Genomic DNA, 19,060 nt, shown 5'->3' on the forward strand with positions numbered 1-19,060 from the left:
CTGGTGATCACAACTGGTGATCACGGCCCAGATACATGTTAGATATTGGTAATATGTGATCTTTGTAATGAGACTTGGACTGCTGAGATGCGCAGTCTGTTGACATGCATTGTGTATGTGGATACTTGTGTGAGCTTCTATGTTTGGTACATAAGCGTAGTCACCACTGATGGAAGAACTGTAGTAACCAGGAATCCTCAACAATGATGTTTGAGCTATGTCCCTCATATCTTAGTATTCTTCCACTACTATCTCACTTTATAAAAGACACGAGCTTGGATTAATAAACAACGCAATTCATACATTGGTTCATTCCTTCATTGTCATCTTTAACCTACTGCAACAATCTTCCCAGTTAACTACTATCAGTATGGTATCTAACGTCCACAAGCTACAATACATACTTTTGTAATAAACAACCAGCTTTATTACTACACCTGTCGAGTCTCTAGTTTCACAATAGTCTTTGATTTCCAACATGAATACCGCTACATTCAAAAATGCACAACACGCTTGATATGGAACAAAAACAGCACTATTGTTCACGTTGCTACAAGTATATTGGGATCATCATTGTATCACACACTGCTGGTAGCTGTAAATCGGACGACAAAAACACAAACAGTGATGTTGAACATGATGAGTAAACCTAGTTGTATTGGTTGCTGTTGCACAAAAACAGCTGTTTTAACAGTACATTTTGAATATCGTAATGTTGATCAATCACAAATATATGGGTTTTGATGGGTCCAGTAGATCAATTCAGTGTATAGTAGTGATTAGTGCAATATGATCAATTCAAGCATGCCATGTCGTGTCGTGTCATTGTATTGGTAATGAATGATGTTATTGAATGGATGAGATTGAATGCAAGATAAATAAGTAAACCATCATGCAATACACGCTGGATTGTAGCATATCTTACTCGAGACTGTTGATGGTCCACTTTGAGCTGTAGCAATGTGTCGGGTCTGGTTCAAGAGTTTGTTGTTCAGCACCAGAATCTTGAGCAACTGCACCATGCTCAGATTGTAACAATCATTGAAATACAACATTGTAGAACTAACCGAATCAAACCACTGCATTACCAGTTGATCCGAGATGCATCATATGGTCAATTTTTACCAGACTGAACAACATCCAAGTAGTGTTGCTTGAATCCAGTTTTGTAAAACTGATATTTCCAAACTATATTTGCTGCAACCCAAGTGTTTTTGATGTTCAATCTCAAGTCGAGTCTTGTGAATTGGACTGGATTGTTGTTGCATTCAAATCGGGATTGGAATCAGGATCAGGTCGATAAAACAGTCAAATACACAATATCGACACAAACCATAGCAGGTTGTTGTTCACATCCACTGACACCAATCATGACAATATTGTGTAGTTGTCAGTCTGTCGACTGGAATTTCTATTCCGATTTGTATGTTGCCAGAATAGACTTTTGAATACAAAACATTAGGGATTGTGTCAATGTCTTTGATGTCGATGTTCATGATGGTTTGATCCAAATGAATGGTTTTGATTGAATGTTGGACACACAACAGTTGTGTTCATCATACAAGTGTATTGACTGGACAAGGTTCACAAGAATGGTTTGTAAAGTGAGTTGATGTCCACTGCAGTGTCTAGTGTTGATGATACAGAGTTTGACCAGGCATATCACTGTTGTATTTGATGAGTGGATCAGTTCCAGTGGTTTGATCTAGTCCAAGAACAGCAATGGAGTTCCAAGAGTTGTAGCTGGTTTCCATCCTATCCACTACAGAATAGAGAGTGGATGGAATAGAGACCAACTACAACTCCTGGGATCCCATTACCGTTATTAGAAACAATGCGACTATTGAGATCAACCCATTCAACTCACTCATCAAATCAAACAATAATACTGGGCAAGATGTCGTCAAAAGCATTACAGTAACAAGACTCGATAGCTTGTTATCAAACACTCTGCTGGATGTTGAGACTCTTTCAAACTACTGGCACTAGAACAAACCATCCCAAAACACAATTGTATGTGGAAATGAAAAGACTTTACAGCAGACTCGGCAAAGTACGAATATCACACAACTTCCATTGGAGATGGTGTTGCTTTGCATACTACAGCAGGAATTACATTCACACTTGAAAGTAATGTTGATACATTAAACATATTCTTTACAACTTCAACTGAATACTTCAAGACCAAGAAGATTATTACCAATCTGAAGCAAGGCTAGTGTTTTCCCTTGTACGCTTGAAACAGCAACTCAAGTGGAGAGTCATCTCGAGTTTATTGGAGCTTCGGACAATGTTCTTGGTCTTGATCCAAAGTCTTGTCGTTTATTGAAAGCAAGACTCGAATGATCTGCCTGTTCGTCATTCTGTAAATGGACAACCATTTGACTTGTAAAGATGTATCAAGAGGATACACAGTGCCAACCAACAGAAATGACTTGTGGAGATATTGGACATATGGATGTGTGCAGTGATTGACCAAGTTTATGGATATCTCGCTTTGAACAATCTGATCTATGAATGTGTGACTTGTTATGTTACCTATTTGGTTTGGCAACCTGTCAGAGATACTCTGCGTATCAGCCATTCCATTTACAACGATCTGTGTTCTCCTAGTCGTATTCAGGCAATCTATTTGTTCAACTTGTTTTACAAGACCATCAAACTGAACAGCAGGAATTAGACTCCAGTTCAACAGACTCTGACAGTAATGATTCAAGCACAATCAAGTATAATCTGAGTGTGGATTCACTTTGTTCTGGTACTGTGATTGGATTTGGAGCAACTGGTCAAGTCATTCGACTCAATGACTGCAACATTGTTGTCAAACATTGTGATTCCTACAACAATCTTGATGTATTCAAAATGCTAATCAAATATCAATTTACGAAAAGCTCGCCAAACTCAATCTACAATATGTTGCACGCTATTATGGAGAATGTGAGTATTACGAACAGTATTTCACTTGATTGGTTTGGACTTTATTCCTGGAAAACACTGTGACTGGAGAACAGACAATGAGTTGAATTGGATTATTCGACACTTGTAATCGGTTGGTGTGATTCATGAGGACTTGAGACCAGGAAACATGCTTTTAACTGGTCAAGGGAATATCAAATTGATCGACTTTGGCAAGACACAGATCAAGACTTGCGTCACGAATTGATGGTTTATCGACCAAGCAGAATCCAAGACTTGTCCAGTAAAAACACAACCATACTGACCTTTTATCGACTACTCATTGACTACTCACAAAATCAAATATTTGCAAATCTGATGTTCAAGTCTTTCAATTTCTGTAAATGTTCAAGCATATTCAAGAGTTTAAACATTCCATGAGATTGTCGACTAGAATGTGTTTATTGTTAAACTAATAAAAACGCAAATGCAACTCGTTTGTTTGCTAATTGACAATCTGCTTTTATAGTTGTTTGTGAACTCATGAGACACAAATACAAACCGACTTTGGTATCAGGCTTAATTAAAAGTGTCATTAAGCATCAATCGCATGGCCAGTTCCATTCAAAGATTGACACTGGACATTGGTTAGACTTGACATTTGCATACATGAGTTCAAGACACATGATGCTTGAATATCAGTGGTGATATTTGACAAAAATGGTCATTTTCAATTCTAAACCAAAATGGTTCATTTCAGTATTGAGAATACTTGGAATCTTACAATAAACATTCAAGCATGATCTTGTACCAAACACCACTGATCATCCGTTGGTTTAAACGCAACTCAACAACAACAGGGATACTTTACTGGATAGACCATCAAGTGACAAACACCAATATTTCAAAAAGCCTATTTTCTAACAAAACATTGCAAATACTTTGAAATGGAATCAATACAAACTAGACATATTTGTGAATCTATATCGAGTTTATTTGGTGCAACTATTGTTAACACGATAGTGTTAAATCAAAGAAGCCATCTCTTTTATAGAAAGAGATTGGGTTGCAGTAATTTGGGAACTTTTGAGAACTTGGAGGTTATGTGGTTCACAGAGAGGGGCTACATAGTGGCGATGATCTTGGCGCAATTGGATCCTATCTGGGTGTAATCGTAACATCAATTTCAAGACCACATTCATATATGATCCAATTGTACTACAAACCTGATCTCTGGTAATTCCACAATTGTTAAGCCATGTCAAGGTCCTAAACCACTGCAACTCAGTCACTCCTCGTCTCAGTTTCTCGTTGGGTCTCACTCATCCGTCGGCACTCATCTCGGCCTACAACATCAAAGAATACCAGGTATACAAATATAATATTAAATAATTGCAGCTAGTAACCTCGATACGATACATTCACCTATAATAAATAGTCTTATATAAAATGATTGATGCTAGTTTACTGGAAAACACTGTTTTTAAACCTTTTATTTGGCTGATATTTCTCCTGATGACTGACATGAAAACAATAGTTGTATTTCCAAAACTGCAATCATTGTTCTTGAACTAGAACGCGAGTGTATCAGATATATTGAATACAGGAGTCGTATAGAGTTCAAGAATGGTTGAATCTGAATTGAAATGAATAATGGTAAAATAGTGCTTGTTTTTTGACAAGAATTCTTGAATAACCCACTCGGTAAGTTTGTGTAGAAACGCACTACTTTCAGTAATCAGTCTAGTCACGACTGCATAAAAGTGATGTTTAATCACGAGATGTCATGCTTTTGGTGACAAGACTCGGTTTACTGCAACTTTGATCAGGCTATTCAACAGACTACTTTACATGTCGTCATCTGTAGCCGATGTTGCTATTTCCAAGCTTATTCCTGATAATATCTCGATTCTGCAGTCGATTCCAGATGTTCTCTATCCGTGGCAAAGCGAATATCAGGTATGCTCAGGTTTAACTTCAGCCAATCAATATCTGATAACATGATGCTCTATACTATGCAATGCTTATCGTTATGCTGTGTATACTCACCCTCGACTTCGCTTGAACGGTTTTTGGGTTATGCTTTATTGTAATGTATTTAGCGTCAGTACACTTGGAAAACAGCCATGCTATCAGCATTGCATTCAGATAAGCACCTTGGCTCAAACCAGCATGTCGCATATGAAACAGCTTCATCAACATCGCAGGTAAAGTGTACATCCTATTGGGATAATTAATGAAGTCAATTCCGTGCTGGATTAATCAGTATTTTATGTTTATAGCCTTTAAAGACATTGGATACAGATTTACGAGTCAAACTCGATATGCCGAGTTCTGCGCCAGTTGTTCAAACGGAACCTAGTCCTGTTACGCATACAGTCAAGTTTGTAAACGAAACATGTTCAACAAAGTCAGTTCCAGAATCAGCACATCAAGTCTTGAGCCAACAATGTGATACGCCTGCAAATACCACATCAGAAGCGACAAGCAGTGTAGTTTCACAAGATTTGACTCGGCATGTACAGTCTGATCAATGTAGCACAGGAGATAAAGCTTTGGCGTCAACAGGACAAGCAAAGGATGATAAAAAGCCATATTTGATTATTGATCGGCCAACATTATCTCGCATGGATCATACTGAAGACAAACACCATAAAACTAAATCTACGATTCAAACTAATATGCTTAAACCATCGAATTTAGCAACAGATTCAAGAGATAATCTGAAGCATTCATCGACATCTCTTCAATTGCAAAAGGGAAGCAAATCAAACGCCGAACCGATTCTAATGCCGTTTGGTTATGGGAATACCAATCCTGTTGTTCAAAATAACATGTACAAAACTTTTAATGTCCGCGCACCAAGCCAACAGGTATGCTGTTTTTATTCATTTCCATGTGTTGGTATGTAACATTGACATTTTCAATTTAAACTAGGTATATCCAAATACATTTGAACGAGGTGATCGTATCAAGACATTTGAAAACACGATCATCAGTCCTGTAGATGCCGAGACAAGTCGCCCACGTATACCTAATCCAACCGAGGCTTTACAGCAATATTTAAAGGCAAAAAGTCAAGTTGCAAAACTTCAAGCCATGTATCATTCCGAGTATCGCAGTAAATTTCTTGATTGGACACACCCGCTTGAGGAGAGTCTAGTAACAAGTAATGATAGATCAGACACACTAGCATCACCTCTTTCTCCTGTTTTAAAAGCATGCATAGATTCACCTACAGATAAACGTAATAAGAGCTTATTGGATACAGCCAAAACAGGCATTTCCACACCATATAAAGGCTATGCAGCTGGTCTTCCATCCACTCCTGATACCTGTGCAGCCTTTACCAAACGACAAAGATCGATATTTTTTGATGCTAGTCAAAATGTGCCAACTCCTGTTGCTACAAACAGAAAAGCGCACAGACTACCAGCTGATCGAGGACATGCTACGCGGTCCTTTTTTGTAGAAGCAGATCCCAGAGTTAAAGATCTCCGACTACGCAAGCCTGCCGATACCAGTGGACATTGCTCTGTAACTCAAACGACAGCTCGACAGACCCATACAGGCTCGTTACATTCTAACAACACCAATCAGACACCGTTGACGAGTATGTCTTTATCTATTCTGCCAACCCAAAGACGACCTACTGTAAAGCATGGTGTTTCGATTCTTGACCAGATTGCAGGAGTAAAGTCAGCAGGAATATCGGACGCAGAAGCGCTTTCTTACAAAGAAAGACGGCATTATACTTTTGGACCAGATGCGTTACAATCTCAAATTGACGCCGAGGTAGCACTACAAAAGTAATGGATGCTTTATTACTGATTATGCAACTTTGAAAATAGGAACATTGCACTCTATACTTTTATTTTGGTGGTGCCAGAGTTGATTAGGAATCCGATGTTTTTGGACTATTTTACCCATTATAAATAAACAAGAGAGTTTGGATAGTAATGATGATCTATTTGATTGTAGACCAAGTTTATACTGATAGTCCATGAAATAGTTGGAATATATTTATTTTTCAGATGAGACATGAACAGGCTCATGGATCTGTAGATAAAGAGACAATGAGTATCTGGTATAAAAACGCACCCACTTGGACATCAAACCAACTCTTACCTCGGTAGCCAACTGGATCCAGTTGGGTAGATTCAACAATGGTTCAGATTGTTGTGTAGGAGCATGTTCGTCATGAGCCCATACAGTGATATTTTTAAAACGATTCTGCAGTCTCCAGTAATGATCTGCTTCAGTTCCATGAGGAGAGCGAGTGTTTGCTAAAACAACAAACGAGTATTCACAAGGAGCAGTCAGTGCAACACCCTGTAAACCTCGTCCTCTGAATGTGGACGAAACAGTGCCAGTTTGAGTGGAATCGGAAGAATTCACAACGAAATAGTTGGTGACGTTGGCAGGACCGTTGTGTTGGATTCGACAAGGCAAGAGATGAACAGCAGCTGCACTTTCCGGTCCAGAAACCAAAACTCTTCCATCAACAAGAGTCGCCATTTCTGATAAACGTTTGAATTGATTTCGTTTCTTGTCTTCAAATTCAAATGAGTCGCGAAGTTATTGTATGCGATAACGGCACCGGGGTATGTAGTGCTACTCATGTTGGATGATACTTGGAGATGGAACTGGATTTTACTGTAGTGCTTGAATACGTACTGGAACCATGGTTGTGTGTTGCAAAGTCTGAAGCATCTGCAAGTCTGTATCTTGCAATGACAATAAATGCATCGGTTTATTCTTAATCTATAATTGGTGGTAACTTGAACATACTGCACTATACAGTGTATTAGAATCTTTGTTACAGTCGATACTCGAGATGCTGTTTACCTTTCTGTCTCTCTCTAACCAGCTTGAATGGTTGCAATTCTCGTCATTCTCCCGCCACTAATTCTTGTCCATTGACAAGTCTTTGATCTGGCTTGGCCTTGACAATAATATCGTTTGCTAACTTTGTCTTATTGTTACTATGGATCTTTACTTGGGCTTTTCAAACACTATCAAATGGATTCTAGTTTGTCAAATGTGGTTATGCAGGCACCAATTTTCCAGAAGCCATCTTTCCGGCTGTTGTTGGTCGTCCTATTCTTCGAGCTGAAGAGAAGATTGGCGATATTACTCTCAAGGATGTCATGGTTGGCGACGAAGCATCCGCTGTTCGCCAGATGCTGCAAATGTCATATCCTATGGAAAACGGTATTGTGCGCAATTGGGAAGACATGTACCATTTATGGGATTACACTTTCAAAGAGAAACTCAAGATCACCGACTATGCTCAGCACAAGATCCTACTAACTGAGCCCGCCATGAATCCAAAACGTAACCGAGAAAAAATGGTCGAGGTCATGTTTGAAAAATATGGGTTTGGTGGTGCCTATATTGCTATTCAGGCTGTCCTCACGCTTTATGCTCAAGGTATAAAAGATCGTTTAAACTATTATTTATTCAGTTTATGTTTCATTCCAACCTTTGCATCTTTTTGCCTTTTAATTCCTCGTGCATAATGGACATGTCTTGATTTCAAACTAGGTCTTCAAACGGGCGTGGTGGTCGACTCTGGAGATGGTGTCACTCATATTGTGCCAGTCTACGAGGGATTCGCACTTCCGCATCTTGTTCGTCGTCTTGATGTTGCTGGTCGTGACATCACTCGCTATCTCATTAGCTTGCTGCTGTTACGCGGCTACGCTTTCAATAGAACTGCAGATTTTGAGACTGTTCGTCAACTAAAGGAGAAACTTTGTTACGTTGGGTATGTCATTCTTACTATAGGTTTCACATCTGTTCAAGTGCCAAAGTTGACTGCTTCATTCAACAAGCTTTTATTTGATATAGCTACGATCTTCAATTGGAACACAAGCTCGCAACAGAAACCACAGTGCTTGTTGAGCAGTATACGGTACGGTGCGTCTTACTAGATTGACTAATCCAAATCACTCATTTTTGAAATATCATTATTTTTATATTAGCTTCCAGATGGGCGTGTCATCAAGGTTGGATCAGAGCGGTTTGAAGCGCCAGAGGCATTGTTCCAACCTCATTTAGTGGATGTCGAGAGTCCTGGTGTTGCTGGTATGCATAGTTGTGTAGTCTTTAGTTTAGTACTTTATGTTTTTAATCCATCTCATCACCCATTATAGAGCTTCTTTTCAATACTATTCAAGCTGGTGAAATTGATATTCGAAGTGAGCTATATAAACACATTGTTCTATCTGGTGGTACCTCAATGTATCCAGGACTTCCCAGTCGTCTTGAAAAGGAAGTCAAGCAGCTCTACCTTGAACGGGTTCTCAAGTCGGATGTGTCGAGACTAAGCGTAAGTCATGTGCAGCCATTGCATTATCATTGCACTACCTGTAATTGCTTTCAACTGATTTCTTTCTATTCAATGCCATTGTCTCGTTGCACTATACAGAAATTCAAAATTCGTGTTGAAGATCCTCCTCGTCGAAAGCATATGGTGTTTCTCGGTGGTGCCGTTTTGGGAGATATTATGAAGGATCGTCCTAATTTCTGGATCTCAAAGCAGGAATGGGAAGAGCAGGGTGTACGCTCTCTTGATCGTCTTGGTCCTCGTGGGGTTTAAATAGTCTTGATTGTGTTGAAAAAGTCGTAGAATAGTATTCTCAATATCTTCCACTCAAGCCTAGTTGTGTTACCCAAAAAAGGTCAAGAACCATACTCACATACTCAGTTGTGGTACCCCACTTTTTACAAACAATAGTACACATTTTCTGGTTTCTTTTGCATTGTTTAATACCATTTGCTATTTTGTTTCGGGGGAGTGGGTTAATACAACGTTGGTTTTATACTAGAAAGTTTTTTGGCTGGCGATACCACACTATACGGTGCATTCCATTGTGCGAAACTAGAGTGTAAATGTGCTGCTTGTCCATGAAATCCTGGCTGTATTTATGATTGGATTACCCACAGCAAAATAGTTTTCTCCACCATGATTTTGGGCGTGCCTGCACGAGATCCTATTTTAAAATATAAAGTGACATGCTACAGTCATTATGTCGTTTCTTTGAATGGTCCAAATCTTTTAATGTGTGCTTATTTTATTCTTACCCTGACATCCCAAAGCCGAACTGATTTATCCCCTGAGCCTGAATATAATACACCCGCAAATACTTTAAGACAATAAACTGGTTATACGCAAATGATTAGCATGCATATGTCTTGTTTATCTAGCGTAACTGAAATGCTACATATTCAATCTCACCTCCATCTGTATGCCCAGAAAACATCATCACACAGTCTCCAGACTATATAGTGTTGAAAATCGACAATGTTGGTTCATATCGTTTGGTACACGTTGATAAAAACACCAGGATTAGAAGCTAAATTCCAAAATATTCAACCTTTTGCCGTTATTTTACTTACATCAATCTTGAAACATCTGGTTGTAATTACCCCGCACAGCATATATATTCAAACAGGTTAATTTTATATGTGTTTTAAAGCATTGAATGAGTAGGCACACTTGAAAAAGCATCCTACCTAATCATTTTGTCGTAAGATCCTGAAAAACAGTATCCATTCACTACATGTAAACACTCGATGCCTCCTTGATGACCACGAAATGTCTTGATGGTTTTTGCCGTCTAAAATGGCAATAGTTGATGAATCTAGATTAGTTTTATAAATCGACTCTAGCATAATCTACCGCCATTCTGTATTTTTACATTCTTGAAAGTATTATACATTTTATTAACAAAACAACTCACTTTTGTATTCCATACTCTAATGGTTTTATCCATTGATCCGCTAAAAAGTTGCTCTTCGTAATACTGAATGCACTGCACTCCATCCGTGTGTCCCTTGTAGATATGCACTAATTCTCCAGTCTTTTTCAAAATATAAATTCATGACATTCAAAAATTGGATTAACAATGCATGCTTTGAATAGTCTACACATTCAACTTGATCGAGTCAAGATTGTGCAATTCAAAAACTGCATTCCGACTTACAGCTCGACTCCATTGAATAATGTTCATGTCCCAGCTTCCACTAAAGACATCCGTGTCAATGACATCAATGCAGTTGACAATGTTTTTGTGGCCCTTGAACACGTGCATGCCTTTTCCAGTCTAAAACATCCACAGCATCGATACAGATTAAAAACTAGTTTAGATACAAGGAAACATATACCACAATTAAGCCGTTCAATTGAAATCAACCTCAAGGTTCCATGATCGAATCGTTGTATCCCATGAGCCAGAGAATGCCCGTTTTCCGCGGACTTTTAAACACGCCACGTATCCTGTATGACCATGAAGTGTTTGACTTGCAGTTGAAAGCTAGCACATTACATCCAATAGTCATGCTGTCAGTGCATAGATATCAAAAGTTTATTTTTACCAGTTTTATACACAATCAAAAAAATAGAATGAGATCAAGTTGTATCAAGATAAAAAAGACTCACATCTTTATTCCATGTTCGAATAGTATAATCACCACCAGATACAAAGGTGCCTATTCGTCGAAGGTTCTCTGCGTCATGAAGGAGTTCGAGCGCGTATACGTCACCGGTATGTGCTTTGAGCTTTTTGATTTGATCCACCTTGAGCATAAAATAAAAGTATAAATAGATCAAGAATATACACATTGAATAAAATTTCATCTTTGTTCACTTACCTTGACGGAAAGATCTGATTTACCAAATTGACTGGTAATGACTTCCCATATCACAACACACTGATCATGTGAGCCTATTTAAATAAACAACCTCGTACAAAATTAGTTTCGGTATTCAACTTTTATTGATGCCGAGTATGAGCTTGTGAATGAGTAATCAAAACGTCGATCGTGATCAAGCCATCAAACTATACAAGTAGCCATAGTTTGAACATACGATTGACACCATCAACTCGCAATCAAGTAGCAACTATCCAATGCTTAACTATATGACAGGTAGTTATAGTTTGAAAACCATTCATTTACCTGTGACAAGAACAGCTACGTCCAAACCAGAGTCTTCTGTGCCAACTTTTCGGCGTGATTTGGCAGATGCAGATACGGCTCGACTTGGTGCAACACCACCCTTCCATTGTACATCTAAACTATATACGGTACCCTCGTGTCCTCTAAATGCAAAGATAGGTATGTTGGATTGATAATATTTTAAATAAAAGGTAAGCAAATACCGAATATTGAACATGCTATTCGACTTTAATTGTTGATGGACTAGTCATTCAATAAAACAAAGCTCATGTACAAAATGATTGTATGGTTTGACTAAGCAATCTAATCATGTAATGAGAGGTTTAATACAAATCATATGCTAACCTATATACTCCAATGCATTTTCCCGACTGTCAATGATAGCACATTGAAAATAGGTAAAGCAACTGTTAGATTATGGGATATAATGACACTTTAGATTGCTCAACATATATAACATACTCTGATATCCTCACTTGCCGCTGGCATTTAAATTGTGTAAACCAAAGCACCAATATCAAATTGAAACGAATACAATGTATTTAGCGTGCTGGATAACTCTTTAAATATTGAATGCAGACAGATTAAAAATAACTTTTGATTTGATTCTGGATAAGTAATGTGTAGGAAATCAGAAATATGGGAAAGCGCTGGCAAGAACACGCACAATGTCAACTTGCTTTCCATAATCAATTTTCGTGTTCGCGTTTAAATCGATGTACTGTATCAGTGATACAGTCAGGTGTATGATAGTGGGGTGCATAGCTTATTTATAATCAACTACCAATAAACTATAATGTCTATTTTGATGGGTGGCAAAGTCCAACCTGCTTTCTCCAGCATTACTAGCTAGTGAACTGTCAAATGTCAGTGATATTTACAGCCATATCCACGTAAAATGAAACAAAAGGATACCAAAATACATAATGACTAGTATCATGAAATGATTGGTTCCACTAAGTCTATTGGTCAACATTGCTTTGCAAACTATTTAGTTGATTTGTATTTCCCTGGTGACTGGCATGGAACCAGCAATTGCATTATTAGAGGCAATCTTTATTTTTTTGAACCCAAACGCGAATGCAAGGATGGGTTTGATTGGCACCATCAAAAAATCGAGCCCGATATTTGGATTGCAATAAGTGAATCTGGTGATTATACAATATATGGCCATGCTAAAAGGGAAAAAAGCAAAGCTCAAACCTATAGTTTGTGAGTATCATATAAACGTTGTGTTGATTGAAAAACTGATACTTTTTATTAAAAAGGCAATCGATTTCTAATAGGAAAGCACAACGAATATTCAACTCTTGTTTATTCCAAATCAAGAGGCAGTCATTGTAAGATAAACGTGTTCATTTTACGTGAATACATGGGCAAGTTCAATCACTGCTCAATCAAGCAATTTCATTTTACACATCGATTTTCAATGCCAGCCAATTAACAATAACGGGGTCAATCTCGTCAGATTCAGAAAGTATCGTCAAGTTCTTGGCCAATTTCCCCTTGGACTGCTTAGTTTGAATTAGGATCAAAGTCTGAAAAAACCTTGATATTATTTTTGCGGAATCGGCAACTAATGCCATGTTGACGTTTTCCAATGCATTCGTATGGTCATTTACACAAATAAAGTGCTGTACTAGTCGCAATAGTGTAGGGGTTTTACTTTTGGTATTATCGGACAACACCGCTATTGCCTGACGATAGCAAAATTCTGTTGCTGAAGGATTGGAGTTTGCAGCGTAAAAAGCTGCTAATTCTTCCAATGGCAAAATACAATATTCATCATCGTATTGTAGTGCTGTTTTAAGAGCTCGCTCAGCATTTGTCGTATCGCCATTACAAAGTAATGCACGTCCAAGAAGCACGTATCCTGCGCGCTTTACCGCACTCGTTATTGAGGTATTAATCACTGCATCTGCCTTTTGAATAACTTGTTCAATCTCAGATAGTTCAGTTAATCGGAGTGTAGATTGTAAAAGAGCCTCTGCTTTAAGCAAATGAGACCAACTCAATATTTCAGATGAATCTGTGCAAGTATCTATCACAGTAATAGCCGACTCGGCAATACTGTCGACAACTTTCAAATCATCATTAGTTTTTGGTTCAGCACTTTCAATAGACGTTACAGAGTTTGACACAGCATCTGCACATTGATTCAATCCAAGGGCAAGCCAATTGGCAGGATTGCTAGGAGAGGATCGAATGGCTTGACAAAGTGTGGTTCGACTTTTTTGATGCATTTTAGGGTTTCCTTCAGAAAGTAGCGCAAGACCTCGGATTCGTTGCATATCTGACACATCAGTGGTTTTGACAGGATTAAGCGAATCCAAACCAGAAGAAATAAATATCTCCAAGCCAGACGCTGCTAATTTGGCCGAAACATCGCTCTGAGCAGGTGAATGACTATTTAACGGTCAGTTTTCTTCATACATAGATAGTCATGATTTCTAAATTTGAATCAAATCTAGTTCATGTATGATGTAGAGTTGAACAGAGTGTACTCACCAATAAATTAGCTCAGCAAGCTTTGACCATCGAGCAGCTTTCCATGGATACCGATGAACTGTTTTGCTTAAAAATCCTCGAGCAGTTTTTGTCTGGCCATTCTACAGCCATTATTTCAGATATAAAAATTCGGTCAGTACAACATCGCGGCTATAGTTTCAGATTCTCAATACAACACATTGTATTCAATTACCAGCATGATAAAAAATGAGCAAAGAACCCAATCTATATCGGCATCAAGAGTTTCGGCTACTTCTAAATCTAGCTTGATGAGTTCTGCAGCAGCGGTTTGCGCCAATACCCAGTCCTGTCTAACAAGACCCATTACACAAAGACCAATAATGGCGGGAACATACTGAGCATTGTTGGAAATGCTAAAATAAGTTTGATAATAGATATGAAATTTAAAAAGCAAAGTGAGCTAGATTGTGTCTGATTTTAGCAATTCCAGTCATTAAATGTTCAACTGTTTTTACCATTGAAATAGTTGTTGCTTTGCCAATTCAATATGCTCGTCTGTGTCGAGAGCATAAAGAACTTGACTGAGCAGCAAGATTGTATCATTTTTGAGACGATTGGCAGTCGCATCATCGCTAGAGTTACTATCGCATAATTCGAGGGCTTTTTCAAATGACATGAGACTGGTTTTTAGATCTTGAACAAAGTAAGCAGCAAAGCCCTGACCAACAAATGTAAATACAGATGCAGGCTGGTCTAGATTGGCCAGCTCTTTATATGTTGTATTAGCATCGTGAAAACGGCCAGCAGCAGATTCGCATCTTGCTTTGTTCTCCAAAACAAGTGCTAGCAGTTTTTGAATGTGGTTTTGATCTGCGTGTTTAGATTTAGAAAGCAGTCGAATTGCTTCTTCAAATGCGCTGGTGGCATTTTCGTGCTGGTGCTGACGTTCCAAAATAAGTCCATATAGATTATAGGCTGCCGGTTCTTCAGGAAAACGCTCAACACATTTCAAAAGACAATGTGACGCAATAATCAGAGTTGATGGAGTCAGTGCAGAACTACGAAAGCATTCTAAACCATACGAATACAGAATATCAAACTAGTATTTACAAGTTAGACTATTTTTGAAACGACAGTTTAACAATCGTGGCAAATATACAAGCATATCTTTACATGTGACGCATTCCCAAGTTCATGTGCATGATTCATTAGCTCATAAACCTCTCTGCTTCCTGCTAGTTTAGCCAAATATGCTTGGCCAAACCATGCAAGTGGCCAATCTGGATCTACAAACTGCGCCTTTGAAAAACATTGCCCGGCTAGATCCATATCATCCATAAACATATAAAAATACCCTAAATTGCACCACACGCGAGGATTCTATATTTAAATAATCAATACAAAGCAATTCAGCATAAACTTGCAAATAGCCAACACATTATTTATCGCTGCATCAGATCAGCAAATCAGAATGCATACCGTCATATTGACTTCAACAGCTTTAATAAGTGCATGCTGACATAGTTTAGGATCAATTGAGCTCGAGTACACGCCAAGTGCGTTCCAGTATAAATCTTTTTGAGGATTCATGCAAATGGCAACTTGAACATATTTTATCGCAAGTTTCAATAAACGGGATGACTGTTCTGAGTTTTGATTGAAAACAGCATGCTTGTAAGATCGAAAGTAGACAATGCTTAGGTCATGCGCATAGACGGCAATCACATCAGCTGGCTGCTGATTGTTTCGAGCAATCAGCATGGCGCGATAATAAGCCCACGCAGCGCCAATAAAAACTCGTTGAATGGAAGTCGTGTCCGTTTCTTTCAATTCAAAAGGCATATCACAGCCACTGTATGTGTCTTTGTCAATGTCAGGAATTGATGTAATCAGTTGATCAATTACCTGACTGTGAGAATCACTCACAAGACCAGGAACCAAGGTGGCCAAAGTAAGGCACGCATCACCAAGAATTTTTGCAGTGCACAGCAGACGAGGTGCAATTAAAAAGCTTTTCAAACAAACTTCAATCGCATCAAAAAGATGCGAGGCACATGCGCCATATGCACCGCTGTCATACAAAGTTCGAGCTGAATAAAGAAGAGCCTCGCCAAGACCCTTGAGAGTAGGTACAAGTACGTGCTTCATCTCTGTGGTAGCTGCCGCAGTTTGATCCGTAGAGCTAAAAGACGGACTGTTTTCTAACTCGGTGAGCGCTGTGCGAAAATTTGAAATTGCTTCGGGAAACATGCCGAGTTTGTGATAAACAAGTGCTTTGAGATACTTTGGAAACTGGGCCTGTGGTTCCAGTTCAAGAGCTCGATCGAGGGCTTTGAGAGCAGCCATGTATTTACCCTGAGATGCATAGGCTTCGCCCAGTGATATCCAGGAAACACGATCCTTTGCATCCAGTCGCAAAGCAGTCTGGAATTGACCCACCGCATCATTGGTGTTTCCTTGTGACTGTAATTGACATGTTAATTATACTAAACATTAGCCTGCTAAAGAATCTAGTCCAATTATCATACACAACTCACCAACGAAATAATTCCAAGCTGTTTCCATATCCAGCATAGTCGTGGAAGATTAACGGCAGCTTCTTTGAGCAAAGCCACCGCCTGATGAACATTGTCGTTCTCCAGCCACAAAAAAACAAGAGCCTTGATAGCGCCATCCTCCTCATTATCAATAGATATTGCTTTCAAAAAACACTTTGTGGCTCGTATGATATCAGATTCTACTTCCTTGTAATACATTCCAAGCAACGTAAATGTTGGGGCATAGTCTGGGTTTAGCCGTGCAGCCTCAATCAATAAAGAGTGAACATATGCTTTATCAGCACGGTATTTATCTGAGCATCAGCATGCCATAGTATTGAAAACCATATCGAGTTAATTTAGTTTCGTTTTAAATCGATAAATATTGTACTTCAAATCCAAGTGAATAGACAATCAAACTCACCATCGATCATCCAGTACGTTTTTGCAAGTCGATACTTGATAAGATATGATTTTCCAAAAGGCTGAGCTTCAATAAGTCGATCAAGTGCGCGTGGATATTCGCCCTGCAGAAATAGCGTCCATCCAGACTCGATGTGTGCTCGTTGATTAGTAGCGTCAATTGTAATTACCTTGTCAAAACATCTAATGGCTTCGTTATATTTTCCTATGGTTGCCAAAGTAACGCCAAGTCCAATCAACGCATCCAAATTGGAGTGATCTATTTCCAAAACGGATCTAAATGCTGTAAGAGCCTGCGTTGCTGATCGCTTTCCAAGTTCCACATATGCTGTTCCCAGCATTAGGTTGATATCAAGCTCCACACTAACAAATAAAAATGTTAGTATTGTGGAATAGATTGAATTTCATAGCACAGTTGATCACATAACAAATAATACACACCCATCCAGTTTTCTTCCAGTGCTTTTGAAATACTTGGATATGAGAATCTCACAATTCTCACAAATACTGATAGCTTGTTTCCAATTACGCTTGTCCAGAAATACGTAGATAAGCAAATGATGCGTAAAAACGCTGTTTGGAGCTTGCTCGAGACTTTTCTATTAATGCAATCAACCAGATTCAAGCAGGCAAAATGAATAGTCTATTGCTAAATACAGTCAAATGCTAGCTATACTATACACTACCATCAAATACTGTAAAGCCAGATCTAAATCTTCCCCGTGTTTTCTCAGCAGATATGCTTTACAAGAAAGTGAAATTGCAGAATCATCAGTCAAAGTAGACGCCAATGTAATAAGCTTTTCGTTGCGGTGATCTAAAATGCCAAAGCAATACATATAATGAGTAATTGAATGAGTGGTTATACAGGCGTTATAAATCCTGGAATAGTGATACCCAGTTTAGTATTTTCTGCCTCCAACAGCGTTTCAAATGCCAGCGGGGAAGTGCACTGGTCATTCACAAGCGTGTTGGCAATAGAGTCCATCTCTGTTTGAATCTAACGAGTTCAAAAAGTATGCAGCACTGATTAGACAATGTCAATTCAAATATGATAAAGCCAGTAGTATTACCTCTGATTTTTCACTAGGGTCCGCATATGCCAGCTTTATTGCGAGAGTGCCAAGAAGCTTACAATTATACTCGGATATTCTCTTTAAATCAGTATCAATTGATAAAAGGCTTTTAAGAATAGTATCAATCTAAGTTGAATTAAAAAGTTAGATCCTCATTTGAACTCATCTGTCAATACAAACTGCTATTATACCTCTGAGCTCAACACAACTTCTCGTTCCACAGTAGCTTTTATGACAGGCAATGGATCTGAACCAAGTCGCATACGACGAGCTTCAACTTCGCGAGCAATTGTCTGAGAATCGTGGCTGTTTTGAAGTTCCAAAATGCGTTGCCAGATCTCAATTGCTGACGGCAAAGCAGCAGGTGATAGTTCTGCAAGTGGTGATCCGGGAAGCATGCTTTTTAAACAACAAATAGCCTACCATTATAAGTAAAGTCAACAGCCATGAACATTTCCAAATTTTACTATAAACAGAAATGACATCTATTTTATCAATTCAAATTACCTCGAGCTGATTGTTTTTTTCCATATGTATATCAAGTTGTTGTTGAATGCAGTCCAAACATTTTGCTGCATCTTTACTGTATTATGGTAGATGATCAATTTGACGCAATGAAAGGTAAATCAGGATTTGGTTTCCAACATTTACAACCGTATCCACATAAAATGAAACACTGATAAGGGTATCTACAAT

The 19,060-nt window shown here is 38.6% G+C and overlaps 5 protein-coding genes across 5 annotated transcripts; 2 read left to right on the forward strand and 3 right to left on the reverse strand.

Annotated features, from left to right (window-relative positions):
- Positions 1-4,746: 4,746 nt before the first annotated feature.
- Positions 4,747-6,708, forward strand: BATDEDRAFT_92643 (uncharacterized protein; the record flags this gene model as incomplete). Its single annotated transcript, XM_006682812.1, has 4 exons — positions 4,747-4,854; positions 4,998-5,102; positions 5,178-5,768; positions 5,833-6,708. The coding sequence occupies 4 exons, from the start codon at positions 4,747-4,749 to the stop codon at positions 6,706-6,708; spliced, it is 1,680 nt and encodes a 559-aa protein (XP_006682875.1).
- A 135-nt stretch (positions 6,709-6,843) lies between these two features.
- BATDEDRAFT_92508 (uncharacterized protein) lies at positions 6,844-7,413 on the reverse strand (the record flags this gene model as incomplete). Its single annotated transcript, XM_006682845.1, has 2 exons — positions 6,844-6,954; positions 7,024-7,413. 2 exons carry the CDS (start codon positions 7,411-7,413, stop codon positions 6,919-6,921), a joined length of 426 nt encoding a protein of 141 aa, XP_006682908.1. The 3' UTR covers positions 6,844-6,918.
- A 47-nt stretch (positions 7,414-7,460) lies between these two features.
- Positions 7,461-9,926, forward strand: BATDEDRAFT_36225 (actin-related protein 2; the record flags this gene model as incomplete). The annotated part of the gene is made up of 7 exons (XM_006682790.1): positions 7,461-7,499; positions 7,929-8,328; positions 8,443-8,665; positions 8,749-8,812; positions 8,883-8,985; positions 9,054-9,229; positions 9,329-9,926. 7 exons carry the CDS (start codon positions 7,461-7,463, stop codon positions 9,497-9,499), a joined length of 1,176 nt encoding a protein of 391 aa, XP_006682853.1. The 3' UTR covers positions 9,500-9,926.
- On the reverse strand, positions 9,837-12,348 carry BATDEDRAFT_30887 (uncharacterized protein; the record flags this gene model as incomplete). Its single annotated transcript, XM_006682779.1, has 13 exons — positions 9,837-9,893; positions 9,985-10,061; positions 10,139-10,181; positions 10,300-10,315; positions 10,417-10,520; positions 10,644-10,763; positions 10,887-11,006; positions 11,097-11,216; positions 11,342-11,479; positions 11,554-11,627; positions 11,860-12,002; positions 12,205-12,230; positions 12,322-12,348. The coding sequence occupies 13 exons, from the start codon at positions 12,346-12,348 to the stop codon at positions 9,837-9,839; spliced, it is 1,065 nt and encodes a 354-aa protein (XP_006682842.1).
- A 923-nt stretch (positions 12,349-13,271) lies between these two features.
- BATDEDRAFT_92633 (SKI complex subunit tetratricopeptide repeat protein SKI3) lies at positions 13,272-18,895 on the reverse strand (the record flags this gene model as incomplete). Its single annotated transcript, XM_006682846.1, has 14 exons — positions 13,272-14,265; positions 14,368-14,468; positions 14,561-14,741; positions 14,844-15,427; positions 15,550-15,708; positions 15,808-16,791; positions 16,866-17,179; positions 17,290-17,651; positions 17,730-17,887; positions 17,975-18,105; positions 18,186-18,288; positions 18,362-18,490; positions 18,556-18,783; positions 18,872-18,895. The coding sequence occupies 14 exons, from the start codon at positions 18,893-18,895 to the stop codon at positions 13,272-13,274; spliced, it is 4,452 nt and encodes a 1,483-aa protein (XP_006682909.1).
- Positions 18,896-19,060: the final 165 nt, after the last annotated feature.

The sequence above is a fragment of the Batrachochytrium dendrobatidis genome, assembly GCF_000203795.2.
Source record: "Batrachochytrium dendrobatidis JAM81 unplaced genomic scaffold BATDEscaffold_18, whole genome shotgun sequence".
Taxonomy (NCBI): domain Eukaryota; kingdom Fungi; phylum Chytridiomycota; class Chytridiomycetes; order Rhizophydiales; genus Batrachochytrium; species Batrachochytrium dendrobatidis.